This window comes from Crocodylus porosus, unplaced genomic scaffold (genome assembly GCF_001723895.1).
Source record: "Crocodylus porosus isolate Cpor-Errol unplaced genomic scaffold, CroPor_comp1, whole genome shotgun sequence".
NCBI lineage: Eukaryota > Metazoa > Chordata > Crocodylia > Crocodylidae > Crocodylus > Crocodylus porosus.
In genome coordinates, this window is record NW_017728907.1 from 66128253 (window position 1) to 66143860 (window position 15608).

General features: G+C 38.9%; 1 protein-coding gene across 1 annotated transcript; it reads left to right on the forward strand.

Moving 5' to 3' along the window:
- Nucleotides 1–6: 6 nt before the first annotated feature.
- On the forward strand, nt 7–15189 carry LHX8 (LIM homeobox 8). The gene is made up of 7 exons (XM_019531636.1): nt 7–139; nt 3962–4083; nt 5781–6001; nt 6292–6395; nt 11945–12040; nt 13125–13308; nt 14577–15189. The coding sequence occupies exons 1-7, from the start codon at nt 56–58 to the stop codon at nt 14651–14653; spliced, it is 888 nt and encodes a 295-aa protein (XP_019387181.1). The 5' UTR covers nt 7–55; the 3' UTR covers nt 14654–15189.
- Nucleotides 15190–15608: the final 419 nt, after the last annotated feature.

Consider the following 15608-nt stretch of genomic DNA (forward strand, 5'->3'; position numbering starts at 1 on the left):
CGAGGACTCGTGCTCTTCCTCCGCGCCGCTGTCCCCCTCCTCCTCGCCCCGGTCCATGGCCTCGGGCCCCGGCTGCCCCCCCAGCAAGTGCGTGTGCAGCAGCTGCGGCCTGGAGATCGTGGACAAGTACCTGCTCAAGGTGAGTGCTCCCTGCCCAGCTCCCGCTCCGGCCGCTCGCATCCCTCCCGCTTCCCGCGAGGCCCGCCGCCGCCGGAGACCTCCGAGCCGCTCCCGTCCGCTCCCGCCCGGCAGCGCCTCGGCCAAGGGAGCACCTGCGGGGCCGCCGCCGCCGCCGCCAGCCCGGGGATGCCTGCGTGGGCCCGCCAAGCAAGCTCCGCTCTCCCGCCGCTGGGCCTGCACCGCCGGCCCGCCGCCTGCTGGAGCTGCGCCATGGGGAGAGCCGGGATCTCTAGGAGCACTTTATTTCCCTAACGAAAGTACCGTGGAAAATTGATGGTTCACCTTAATTTCAGCGTGACCTAAGCGGTGCAGTGCAGAATAACCGCTTCACAAGCCACCGTATTTATGCACGGTGTCACTTGCAGGTTTTGCTTGCACCACGTCTACTAGGACGCTTAGGTTACAGTGTTGTTCCTTCTCAGAGCAGCTGGGTTATGGGGAATAATATATCCTCCTGCACTGTCCAGTGAGCTCCTCTGCTAAGAGCACTTCATAGCTTATAAATAACGTGTGATGACATGGTCCGAGGTACCCACTGCCCCTGAACCAGTTTTAAGTTGATTTCTTCATGAAACAATCAGAATGCCTTGGTGTTTAATTATATGTTCACTTGGTAAAATATCATGTGATAATATTATATAAAATATTATCCTTTTTTGGTAGAGAATCAGCTATCTCTACCAAGATGCACCAGCATTGCCCACTATAGTGTGTTTTCAAAATGTTAGCTGAAATATTTTGAGTGATGCTTTAAAATGCGAGAGCATAAATTCAAAGCAGGTTTCATGCATTACAAAGACATTGGCTAGCTGTGATTGAAAATGACTTTACGAGGAAGCTTTATAGACAGGTAAGTTCTGTGCACTGTGCCTGCATTATGAATTCTGTCAAATTAAATTTGCCTCATTCTTGATGCTTGTTCCTTGGAATTTGCTCCCCATCCACGCCAGAAAAAACAGGCAGCCCTGCTATTCTGTTTCACTGTCGTCTTTCTTGATCCCACATGTGCTTTGCTTCAGATGAATGTGTATTTTTGCTTCCAGTGGTTCTATTAACGTGTAAAATTCAGCATAAATATTAGCAAAATCAGGGCCTTTGGCAGAAAGCTGAATTATTAGTTACCTTGAGAAAGTCCTAAAGAGTCTCTTCAAGACTTCAAAAATATGGCCTTAGGAACATTTTGGGTTAAAAAATCAGATTGTAAACTCTCTGGGAACAGGCAGTTTCTGCTTCCTGCTCTGTGAGCTACTGATTACTCTGTTGGTACTTAACAGGTTGCCGCTAATAAACATTTTTAGCGGAATGTGTCATTCTAAAGGCAAAATACGTTTTCTGAAGTGATCTTTTACTACAGAAATAAGTCATTCTTGTTGGGGGAGTATGTGAATTGACAGTACTCCTGTCATTACATGGCTCCTTTTCCATCTCCAGCATTTTCAAACAAAACAAATCTTGACCTCTGAAAAGCAGGGTATCTTTTAAAATGAATTCAAGCTTTCTTTCCATTTGCCTTCTGGCTTAAAGCATTTAGAGTCTGCTTGGATTTTCCATCTTTTCTCTGCAAGCACGAGGCAGGAAACTTACCTTTCACTAAAAATGAAAGTCATTTGACTGTCATGTGTATATATACTAGGAGTCATGATAAATTGTGCAAGTCTTCAACATTGATAACTTTTCTCCCGCTCTTTAATTCAAAAAGTATTGTGAATGAAGGTACAGGAATGAGTAACATAAAGGCCACACAATTCCATTTATTAGTTTTAAATTAAGAGGAGGGGAAGTAAATGGAATATTAACTTTGCTGCCTCTAATAGATTATAGTAGAACTAGGAGTTATTCTGATCCTACAGGCTTCTTATGACATGCTGGACAAATCATTTAATGCTCACAGCCCTTGGTTTCCTATAGCTGAAAAATAAGGATAATGCTCTTTTCAGCAAAAGCTAGATGGTTTTAATGAGTTATACTCAAATTTATCTCCTCCCTACCTACAGTAGTTGCTGGCATCATTTCCAATGTTCACTAAGTGATTTAAGTAGGATAACCTATAGAGGACTGTAAATAGAATGGTAACATTTTTCATAATGGTAGGTTAAGAATAATAAAATATCAACAGTGATCTGTTTAGGGGCTGTTGCCAGCATTTTAAGCATAATGTTGATTACATTTGTTCTGAGGAATTTCATGCGATATGGGGCTTAGCAATGGTGGCTTGTTCTCAATGTTGCTAACACTGGTAAAGCAAAAACAGCATTAGCAAAGGTGGAAAGTAATTGGCAAATGTTAGAGCAGTCTGCTTTTGAGACTTGGTTCAACCAAGATGCTTTTGTCCCCTCTCTAATGGTTTGCTCACTTTCACTGTTACTTGAGAGGTTCAGTTGCTGACAACTATTATTAACAGGATAGTTTCCTACCATGGAAACTTTTTCGAGATGTGGATTAGTATTAAATTGGGATGTACTAGTAAACCTGTCAGTTTAGACTGTCATTTAAAAAAGCATCAAAAGCAACTACTATTATAACAATATATTTAAGAATACCAGACTCTGTGTACAACTGTTAACTTTAATATATTAGGCTGCAGTGTTTTACCTTGAAACCAGCCTTCATATGGATAAATAATTAATCTCTGACACAACTAATAAATATGTGGCTGTTCTGGCAGCATTTTGCAGTTTTCCCCCCTTTTCTTTTCTTTTCTTTTCTTTTCCCTTAAAGGCTACATTGCTTGCTTCTCAAAATTCTGCTGTTTCATTGCATAAGTGGGCAGGTATTAATCATCTTATTATTTGGCATACAGGAGATTAGAATTTGATACCAAATAAAAAAAAATTCAAAACTAGCTTTTTATTTAGTTGGCATTTGTTTCTTTTGCGAAAACATGGGATTAAGCTTCATTTTTAGTTGGAGTTGTTAATGTTCAAATGTTGACTCTCTTAAGCATATAAGCTTATCTGAGGCACTCTGCATTTGCAAGCGAGGGATGGGAAATATGCACTGCCCTTTATCAAATAATAGTAATTGAAAATAGTAACAAGGTATGCAGTTTGTTGTGCAAATACTGCAAAGACAGTCTTTCAAAATTGACAGGATACTGTTTTGGGTTTTTTTGTGTTTTTTTTGTTTTTTTTCCCCGCACAAAGTTAAATGTGTGGATCTTGCATCGGAAACTATTGAAGCTGACTGAAAGTGGGGGGGGGGTTTAAATCGCAAACTACTTTGAAAAACCAGCATTTTATAAGCGTTGAAGACTCATTTAGTAAAGTTAGGGTGTAATGCATGGCTTGTTTTATTTGCCAAAGAGATTTTTGCCCTTATAGCACTTAAATCTCAAAACAACTTGCAAATCAGTTAAGTTTCCCAATTTTTGGTAGGCATGTACTGTGGGTGTGGTGGTGCTGGTTTTTGCAGACATGGTAACAGATAAAGTTAAGTGATTATGCAAGGTTATCTGTCTGAAAGCAGCTTCTGCTCTGCTACTCTATTGGTGTGAGAGCAGAATTAGACACAAGACGACTGCAAAGAGTTCTGTTGCTTCCCATTACCATATTTTAATTGCAAATAAGTGATTTGTACCAAAGACTTCTATTAACTTGAAGTGTTTTAATTCTGCATGATGTTCTATAAAACATGAGGATGTGCGTTGCATTAAAGAAATCAGGTTTTTTTGTAATAATTTTATGATACATGCGGTCTCTATTGTGTGTATGGCAAAACTTGGGTTTTGGAACTTAAAAATACTTCTAGGTATGTACCACCACACTTGTATTTTTTATTACAGGTAAATGATCTGTGCTGGCACGTACGCTGTCTCTCATGCAGTGTTTGCAGAACTTCTCTAGGAAGGCATACCAGCTGCTACATCAAAGATAAAGACATCTTCTGCAAACTTGATTATTTCAGGTATATCGCCCACAAGTTTTCAAAATGACTAGCCAATGTGACACTTTCTATTAGGCTGTAAGTAAAAGTTACACTAGATGGTCCTTCACCTTTTAGATCTATTTTCAGTAACTCCCAAATAACTGAACCATAATTTTCTTGAAAAGAAATTGGGGAAATGCCAAAGAATTCATTTAAATATAGTTACACAACTTTTGATTTTGTTGGTGGGGGGGAAGGGATATTTGCACAATGCATCATGATTGCAGAATATTACTGAATGGATCTTTCAGTTATGAGACCCAATAGGGAATTAAACCCTCGGCTGGCCTCAACAATGCAATGCAAGACCGTTATAATAACAGACCTTAAAGTCCTCACATGGGAATAGTCTCCTTTAAATAGTTCTAGTTCAAGTCTACAAAGTAGAGCTGCAGAATTCCATTCTGAGCCAGACAGACTGTGACTGCTTATAACATAAGACTTAAGGTATCACCTCAAAGTATTACGAAACCTGATCTGCTTGTTAAGTCTCCACAAAACCTGTAAACAGAATATTCCAACAATTATGCATCTGTGTACGTACCATTACTTTTTGGAATGGTCAGCACACAATTAGAATAAGATCTTATATGAAAGAGAATCTGTTAACCATTACTGGCATCAAAAGGAGCCATGGGGCTTCTGAAACGGACATATAAAAGGTGAAGTTATGCCCCACCCCCCCCCATCCAAAATTGGTGGGAATCTTGCCAATGTGAGATGTCATGGTCAGGATTTCACCCCCCACACTAAAGTGGTAGGGGAGATTCAACAATGGTAGCTAAACTGACCACAATCAGTTATCAGGGTACTAATACCAAAAGAAATTAGATTAAGTTAAGTTTTCCTCTTGGTGGGTGCATGTTTTTAAGTCAAGGGAACGACAGGTATTCAGCCCTCTTGGAAGAATGAGCTATGTACTCGGGTACCTTAAGTTGAATTCAGAATCCTAAATTTACATTCAAGATTTTCCAGAATGTATGCTTGTACATCATGGAAGTATCCTAGTCACTGTGGTGTTCTTGAAACTATAGTCACGTTTTCACAAGGAAACATTTTCCCAGCATTGTAAACATACCTGGGTATTTAAATTTCTCTTAAAGATGAGAATAACGTAGTACAGCAACTATATGTTTTTGTTTTTCTTTCTCCTGGTTATTTCCTGAAGTCTAGTTTCTCTCCCTCTGGAAATTCTCTGCTTTAATCTTTGGTTAGTTGTCAAAGAAATTGTATAGTTAAATACAAGAGTTTGAGCTACCAAGCTACTTTGTCAACATGAAATAATGTTTGAATAATTGGAAGGTCATAGAACACAGGGTCAATAGCACAAGGAGACAGCTGACAATCCATTAGAAAAAGAGCTTTAGAAAGTGAGGGCGGGGACTGGATATCTGCGAATTCACTTTAGTAATTGGATGACTAATACCTTCCTGAAGACAGAAGGCAAAATTTAAACCTTTAAATGAGCAGTGGTCCGTTCTTAAAACCACCAGGTGCAAATTCTTAACTGTTTCTGTAAATGTAACTGTGACAGTCCTCTCACTATGAATATGATCAGTACACTTTGAATTCCAACTACTTTTCTCCATCAACTTGCCACTAATTTTCCCAGAGTGACAGTTTAGTCTAAAATGACTTGGTCCTGTGATTTACCCTTTTGTTTACCCCTGTTGTAGACGGTATGGAACCCGTTGTTCACGCTGTGGCAGACACATCCATTCTACTGACTGGGTCCGAAGGGCTAAGGGAAATGTATATCACTTGGCGTGCTTTGCCTGCTTCTCCTGCAAAAGACAGCTTTCCACTGGGGAGGAGTTCGCTTTGGTTGAAGAGAAAGTCCTTTGTAGAATACACTATGACTGTATGTTGGACAACCTAAAAAGAGAAGTTGAAAATGGTAATATTCTCGTTTGGTATTAAATATCATTTGCCATTGTTGCTTCCTTGAGAGCAGTTCTCTAGCTTTAAGGCTAGAGCTGTATGTATGTGAACTAAATGTTGCTCACATGATTTGATGCATTTGCTTTTATTCTTGTACATTCAACTTGCTTTCTATACTTCTGAAGAAAACAAAGCAAATCTTATTCAGATAGTCTTTGATATTATTTACTTTTCTATTTCAGAATAGTGTGACTTACTAACTAATATTAGCTTGAATTATTAACAGACTCTTTTAAAACTTTTCAGGGAATGGGATTAATGTGGAAGGAGCATTATTAACAGAACAAGATGTTAATCATCCAAAACCAGCAAAAAGAGCTCGGACCAGCTTCACAGCAGATCAACTCCAGGTAGAGGCAGCACTGTAACCATTTGAAACTAACTGTTAAAACTAGATGCATATAAACATTGTGTATGCCGTAAATTACATAAATTATCAAGATAGCATGTTTCTGCAATATTTTGTTAGCTTTAGCAATTTAATATGGAGTAGTTGGTTGGTCCTCAAGCTTTTTATTTCCCTTGGGGCAGCTGGTATATGCTGCAAAATGGAAACCAAAATGTTGAACTATTTTGGCTGCTTGATTAAATAAATTTCATCAGAAGTTTACGTCACTACTGTAATTGCATGTAAAGACGAAGAATTTTCAGAACTATGTAATATGAAGAGATGCTATGGAAATCTGTTACATGTGGCTCCTTAGGACACTAGTTGGTTGGAGTTTTAGATTTCGTTAGAACACCACAATCAGCTCTTTTTAATGACAATCAAGGTTGTGTCTCTTCAGAATTGGGAAGTATTATGTTCACATCAGCATAAACAAGAACCCCCAGGTTGACTCCAATCAAATGACCTTCCTTATTTTATCCAGGAGGGTGCAGAAGAGGGGCATAATTGTACAGTCTTCTGCTAAAGGCTGATTTATGTCCTTGGAGAAGGAAAGGCAAAAATCTTCCTAGTATGCTTATGTGCAACCAAGATTACTGTTCTATAGGTTACGTAAATGGCGATTAAGGAAAGCTATCCAGTGAATATTCCTTGCCCCTCACCTCGTGTCTTGAACGACTGACTTTTTTTCTGAACTGTGCAAATCTTGTTTCTATCCATTGAAATTGTTAGCCACTGCAATTGAGTGTAGCATTGATTTAATTTTCAGAACATTAGCTTAAATATTCAAGCTTCCTGTTTTTAGGAACTACCTCCCTGCAGGGTTGGGTTGAGTGGGGTAGATATAAATTCATTTTTGTAGCATTTAAAGTGCCAGCACCAAGAGGCTCACTGCCACTGTTTGCATTTTGTGTTTCAAGGCATAGCGCTAAAGTTTTTTCTCATGTCCCTCTTCACCAGCTCAGTCACTGGATATGTTTCTTCCTGCAAGCAAGAACTCATGTGAGGTGTTCTGCATGTTTTGGGATGCTGAATTGAAACTCTTGTGAGGTCTGGTCTGTTCTAAAGGGAGTTGGCTGGCTGAACCTGCTCTGTTACTCGGGGCTTCCTTCCATATCAGGATTGTCTTGTTCTGGATTTCTAGCTTTGGACCAGGTCTCTCTTCTGATATCAAGTCACCCAAGCATCACTGTCTTTCCTGAAAATAAACCATTTTCTATCATAAATTATTTTAGAACTTTACAGAGAATCTTGGTTTATCTTTCAGAGACTGAAATGTCTGACTAGTTTCAGCTTCACCACCAAACATAGCTTCAGACCATGCATTTAAAGACTCCAAGTCTTATAGGCTAGGCAGAGGGGGGCCTAATTTAATTATTTCTACATCTAATTCTTTCTATATGTCCGCATTTATATAGTGTAACTGTTTCTTCAGTCTTTCATTCTTGATCAATACTGGATATTTAAGGTCCTGTACTTTCCCCAAGACAAAATGGTAGTTCTGGCTGTCTCTTAGGAAAGAGAGATTTTTATGCTCCCAGACCTTGATGATATAGGTAGAATAATGAGCACATGCCCTGGTGAGAGGGTAGCATTCTTGTTAATTAGTGTGTGATACTTGGGTCAACAAGACCACCTTTTTGCAGGATCTAATTCTAAAACTGAATGTCCAGTTCAGTTCCTAGCCAGTACTCAGCTGTTACAGTCCAATGTATTCCCCTTGGGGTTAGGGGCAGGATGCCCTCAATTTATATAGCTTGGCAGTGTTACAGATAAGCTTTCATTCATGTGCGACTAACTTTTGGTTTCTCTGACTCATCTTGAACTCTGTTTGGATGGCACATTCTTATTCCTTAACAATAAAACAGAACATTTGCTAGGTAAGCGACATCTTGGGCAGTAATAAAGATGAACAGAGTAATGAAAGAAACTGGGCACTTAATGTATTGCATAGCTGGCTATTGGAGAATGCTCTCAATCTCCATTGCCACTTTAGCCACTGAAGGAGAAGGCATAGATGCAGAGCTAAACAGTGGACCAGTATATTAGCAATAATCTGGAGGAGACATCAAAGAGGAAATTGGGATGAAGATTAAAGAGGCTGGGGCCTAAGACTCCTACCTTCTTTGCTGTCTCTGCTAAAAATGGGCAGTAGTTTCATCTCCTCAAGCCTCTTGTATTGCAGCAAACCCCAGACCTTATAGACTGACAAACCCATTGTCTCCCATTAAATACCTGTGGATTATTTGAATTAACCCTTGTCTTGGAACAATGACAGTTAATTTGACTTAATTGCCATTTAAACCTCCTGTGTAAACAGCTGGGACAGACCTGTTTAGATGTGAATGGTATCCCAGCCTGATTTAGCATTGCATCAAACCAGTTGTCTGTTTTTTAGTCCAAGTTGTGGAGAGACTCCAATCCGAAGCAGCTGTTGAACCAGAACCAGATTCAACCAAGGGAATAGGCATGTACCAATTAGAATTTCTTTTGATTTACCACAGATGAAAACTTAACTCCTATCTTATCCAACTTTAATTAATGGTATCTTAGTTTTACAGGATGACTAGGGGGGGGAGAAAAAAAAATCTTTTCCAGGGCCTGTTAGATTTTAGAACTGGATAATTTTTGCTATAGATTCGATCTTGTATCTTTTTGCCTTTCACTTTGGTGGGCAGAAGCTTCTAGGGAACTACAGTTTAAATGTGGTATTGCCCTACAGATTGCATATTTATCTAGGAGTTCTTGGCCTCTGGAGTTAATGCAACTTTCTTAAATCATCTTCCTTTCCATGTAGAACCTTGTGATCTGGGACTCAGTTTGTTCTACATTATAGTTGCCTGTCTCTAGCCTTTCCTCTCAATTCATGAAGCTTCTGTTTGCACCCCTGAAATAATGTGGGCAGAATCTATCCTATCTAAATTTAACTCCAGCTCATATCTGTCTTTGGGAAATTCACAGCTGCTATCATCATGCTTCATTGTGATCTTTGATTTGAAACCACATTAAAGCAGCATACAGAGACAAGTTTGGGTAGTTCCATCTGCTTGTTCAGAATAATTTAAGTACCTCTCTGGGAACAGGAGTAATGCATCTCTCCCAGAAATATGAGCGACTACTATCTGCACATGTTAAATACCTTTATATTACTTGCAAACTGACATGGGGAAAGTTCTTTAGAGAGTGATTTATGGAAGGCTAAGATTTTTCTATTTGGTAACCAAGACATCTGTTCCTTAGTTGTATCCACAAATACATATCTGCTTTGGAATTGAAAGAGGCTTTCAAATTCTCAAAGGGCAGGAAATCAATGAGAACTAAGGTGACAGTCTCAGCCTAGGCATCCCACCCTGTCATGTCTTGTTTTGGTAATATGGAAATCAGTTCCTCCTTTAACTTTTTATGGACATTTGGCATAAGCTGAATACAAATTTAATGCTCAGGAAATCTGAATAGGTTCATCCAGCTACCAAGTTACTCTTATGTAAAAGCAGCTAATGCACACCTCATAGTGCTCTATATTCAAAGCACTGTACAAACTTTGACTCCACAAGAGCTTTATTTTTTTTCATGTTTCCATCTGCTGGTAGGAGGACTTATACCCACTATATGGGCTGGCATATTGGGACTTGGAGAAACTCGATTAACAAGTAAGAGACTAATTTTTCCCATATGAAAATTATAGCAACAGAATGGGCTTCCAGTTGAGAGAGAGCAGTTGCTGATGTAAAACATCAATATAGTAAATGGGCTAAATCAGCTTTTGTAAATGAAATGAAACTTATTGCATTAGCCTATGAAACCACTGAAGAAAAAGTGTGGGAGTGACAACAATTCCTGAAAAGTTATGGTAAAACTAAATTTGAAGAAATTATAGCTCTTAAGGAGGAGCAAATGATGTGGACAGCTAGTTGCATCCAGAGCACTGGACCAGAGAGGCAGTCAGGCAGTATTCATGGGTTATACAATGCAGTAAAAGAGGTGGTTCTCTTTTAAAGAATGTCCTGAATCTCAAAAGTAAAAAGTCTGAAAAGTTCTGTGTGAGCATCTTGTAGAAACAAAACCAAAAACGCCCAAAACGCCCCCCCCCCCCGAGAACTGGACAGCTAGAAGAAGAGAAATGCCACTAGTCCGGACTGCTTCCAACTTAGAGTTGTACCATTTTACATCTTAGAAACAGAAGTGGTCTTGTGGCAGTACCATGCCCTCCAACACACTTACAAACGGTTGCATAGGAAGTGAGACTGCAGTAGGATAGAGGCTTTATTTGTTTCCAGCTAGGTGAAGTGGAACCCATGGAAGGGGGAGGACAGAATGAATATCAAGATGGAGGAGTCCAAAAAAAAAAGTCACTACTTGAACAAAAGAATGCCCAAGCTTTTCAATGTACAGGGATTATAAATACAAGAGGAAATGTATATTGTGCATGACTGGGGTAGTTAGTGCTCTGTGAGATGCTCCAGTTTGGTTCACACTAAAACAAAATTTTGCAAACCTGCAAATGGTTGAAGGATAGATTTGCTTCACTTCATCCCCAAAACACAGAAATAAGAGAATCTAAAGTTATATTGGCACAGAATTTGCAGCAAAAGGCCACAAAACTAAAATTATTACAGACCTTAAGTAAGAAATATTCTTTCAGGGTGTAATAGTGCCTTTCATCTGATGGGACCCCAAGTAGTCTGCAAACTATAGCTTGCTGCTGTGTATGAATTATTTGCCAGCAATTGAAACACAGTCCATTTCTGGGGTAGAATGCTACTACTTAATGATATGCAGCCATGCTAACATAGGGAACAAAGTAAAAATTCAAGTTTTTTAGTTCAAGATGCTGAAGGGATTAATCTGTATTATAATCAAATTCACATCAAATTGATATCTGCATCTACAAAATGGCCATTCATTTTACAATAAATAAGTTTCCATTAAAAAGTATTACACTATGGAGTCCTTAACATCATTTTAATCTTAAGCAGTGGCAGGAACAGTTTATAGCTTGCATGTCATTCAGAGATGGATTAAAGGTAAATGTGGCAAACTCTGGGCCTCAAAATTACATGCATATTTCAGGGCAGCTGGAAAAGGATTAAGTGGGGATCCTCTTTAGAATACAGACTGAGATTGATTGACTGGTCTCTTTGAACCTGTCAAATTGAAAGTTCATTCCTTGCCCCTATTGTGTATTAAGTGGTCTGCAGCTATAGACACTTTCTTAATCAACCATATTTGGATTAGTCTGCAATGAATTCTCTTCCATAATCCCTCTCTAGTGAAATCATAACTGAATTTCTTTTCCCTCAGTGACTAGTACAAACCAGAATAAAGCTAAGTTTCTGAATGTGGCCACTTTATCAGAGTAAGGAGACAATATCAGAAGATAATTTTTTTTCCCCCTTTTTTTAATGATGTACTGGGACAGCATGTTTGAAGAACTAATTAAGACGAGCATTATCCTCTGAAATTGACCAAGGAGCTTTATGAACACTTCAATTAAAAATCTTATCTTTTCAGGTTATGCAAGCACAGTTTGCTCAGGACAACAATCCAGATGCACAGACCCTACAAAAACTGGCAGAAAGAACAGGCTTGAGCAGGCGTGTGATACAGGTAACTGTACTAAATTGCTTACTTAATTCTAGGTCTGTGACTTCCATAACAACTTGCCATAACTTTAATTTTCTTACTGGATGTAAATTTTTTCTTTTGGAAAAAGATCTATACAGTGGTTTAAGTGCAACTCCCAGGTCAAACTTCCTGAGTTGGGGAAAGAATTAGAACATTCATATTTGTTAGACTAGGGAGGGAGGATACAATATTTGAGTACCTAAAAGTGTTACCTTTTAAAAATATATCTTCACTGTATGCCCTATGCATCAAAACTTGTTTAAAAAAAAAAAAAAAAAAATCAGGAAATTGCTTTCTTTTTTTAAGCAAGGTCTAATCACATTTGTCTGCTTTCCAAAATTGTGCACCATATTCACACTGTAAAAATATTAACATTTTGTGGCTATTTGTTAACTTATTTAGAGAGATCTTAATCCACAAACCCATCCAAAACTCTAGGTCGAACACAGAATCAAAATTTTGGCTGGAATCCCTTCGCATTCAACATGATTACTATTATCCTACCCTGACTTTCTCTTATCTTATCCGTAGCCTAAAAGTTTGACAGACTATGTCTGTAAATTGAAGCCCCTGGCTAATGGGACCACATTTCAAAGGATGGAGGCCAGTCTGTTACAGATTACAAGAAATAAAACTGGAATCAGAGGATATTTTGACCTTCCTTTCAACAATTTTGGGGCACAGCAGTAGAGCATTTGAGGTATCTTGCTACAGATCCAGAGTTGAGAGAGGGAGAGTCTCACTCTGGACTTTCACTGAAAGCTGTCCCCAGTCAACCCAGCTGTAAATGGATACCACAGTCATTCAGGCTGCAAAATCAAAGGTGACAGGATGTGACTCTTACCATTTCAGTCCCTTGTGCACCACTAGTAACAGAATTTGGTATGCCTCAACTATCTAGCTCACGATAGCATGTATGCTTTGGCCTATTTTTGATTGTTCCATTTAAGAACCTATATACTCTGACACTAAACTCAATTTAAATTTAAAGCTAAGGGTTTTATCATATTGACATGTCAAAATAAATGCAGTGAATCAACATGATGCAACTCTTCCCCCTTTGCAGGTGTGGTTTCAAAACTGTAGAGCACGTCATAAGAAACATGTTAGTCCTAATCACTCATCTACTGCTCCTGTCACAGCAGTTCAACCATCTAGGCTGTCTCCACCAATGTTAGAAGAAATGGCATACTCTGCATATGTACCCCAAGATGGGACTATGTTAACTGCTCTACATAGTTATATGGATGGTAGGTACAATAACTTACTGTAACTCTTTGTAAATCTGAGACTAAGATGAGGGAGGCTTTATGAGCTGCAGCAAGAATACTTACCAGTTGATGAATAGTAAATACATTTATTTAATTTCTTATTCCCAGTATTCATTGTATGGAACTTCTTAGTACTTTAGCTGCTATCTACACTTCATTTAAGAGGTGAGTGTCTTAGTATCTTTGCTGTAAAGCATAGCTACAAACTTGGTTAATATGAATGTACTTTCTCCATACCATGGATGCTAGAGATAAGAAATTGTATATTTTAACACTTCACTTGTTGCTGTTCATTGTAGAAATGTAATTCTTGCTAACTTTTAAAGGTAACTTTAAAAGAAAACAGTTTGCAATTTTTTTTTATCCCCTAAAGTCAGGGTTTTTAGATATACTGTTCTTTTGAGACTTGTATACCAAGCATTGAAGGGATTAGTAGAAATTGGTGAAAGACCTAGCAATTTCCTGTAGACCAGGGTTCTTTCCACAGTTGTACTGGACAGTCTACTTACTGCATAGTTGTTTCATAACCAGATATCCAATATTTAGTTCTGGTTCATAATACAGACTGGAAACTAGCTGTGTTTTGCAACCATGTTGAAACCTACATTATAGGTTTGAACTGTGTTTGTAACTAGGTTAGAAAATAACTGTTGTCCTGGGCAACTGGTGCCTCCTGATGGGGTGGGGGGGGGCACCAGCAGCTGATCACTGACCAGGAGGAAGGGCAGTCCCCCAGCAGCAGATTGCTGGCAGCACTTCTATTGGCACCCCCACCATCTCAGGGGGGACACTGGCAGTCACCCCCCACTCCCCAGCCAGCAAGGGCCAATCTCAGGGGGGGCACGTGCCCCCCATGCATTGCCTATGACTGTTGTAATCGGGTTCCTTGATACAACCGTATCTGTAGTTGCAGACAGGGTCCCAGTTAGCTTTCTTCCAAAACTGCAGAATAATGTGCCTGAATGGGGTATAGATGGAGCTGGCACTAATTTATTGTGCTCCAGAATGAAGGGTTAGACATGACTGTAACACTGTGCTTTGAAGTGGCTAAAATCTTTTTTTTTTTTTTTTTTTTAAACTGTACTAGACGAGATCTTGCTGAGACCAGTGAAAATATTGCACCTTGCTGGTCTGGTCCAAATACTGCAGTGCTGTATGGGGTGGTGTGAATTTTTTTGGTTTGTTTTTGTTTGCGAATACTTTTTACTTCCAACAAGGTTGACCAGTAAATCTTTCTATTTTTGTAGCTCATTCACCTACAGCTCTTGGACTCCAGCCCTTGCTACCCCATTCAATGACACAACTGCCAATAAGTCACACCTAATTCCTTTCTTTCAGGGATATAAGCTATTGAGGATGTAATCTCAAGAGTCATTTATTGTGTATTAAAATATCATTGAAAAGATATTAATGTTAATTTTTTTAATTTAACATCCAAAGCGTTTTCAAGACCATGCCCAGATATGTAAGTATAGTTGGCCTGCAAGACACTTTTTATGGATTCTGCATAAATAACTATTATGTTGTTTACAAGACTTATTGAAAACACCTTTTTTGTATTGTCTGGAAGTAGTCCACTCTAGTTATGTGTTTGTTAATTTATTTGTCATCGAAAAGAGCACTTTGCCTAACAGAAAGGACTGACAATTGTGCAAAATGTTTACAACTCTTTGTGAAATTGTAGCTTATCATTTGTTTGTACCTGTAAGTTATTGTTATAAAAAGTACTACCTGTATTTGAGTTATATACAGCCTATACTTTAAAGCTTATGTCTGAGTTGGCTAAAATAAATTTCAGTTGCAAATATTTTCAAAATGGAACTGAATAAACTTTCTGCTGTAGCATGCTAAGCAAACACATTGTCGAGTTTTATGGCTGAGCTCTGTTCACATAGTTAACAATATTAAGCTCATCTAAAATTATGCATCAGTCAGGTAGTCCTGGAACAAGATGATACTATCCACTAACTTTCGAAATAAATGTATTTACAAAAGTATTCTTAAATATTTCAAATATGCACCACAAGAGGAAGCTATATTGTATACCTACCTCAGACCCGGACAAAGGTGTGGGCAAACCAAGTGGCTGCCCAGGGCCCGGACAAAAAGGGGGAATGAAAATGGTACTTTTTTTTTCCCCTGTCGTCCAATTCATTATCATCTTTATCTCTCGTAAAGAGGGGACACAGATACTAAAAGTTTGCTCAGGGCTACCAGGAGTCTAGGTACATCATTGACCTACCTTGCATGAGCACAGTGCAACCCTGTATGTTTGTGTG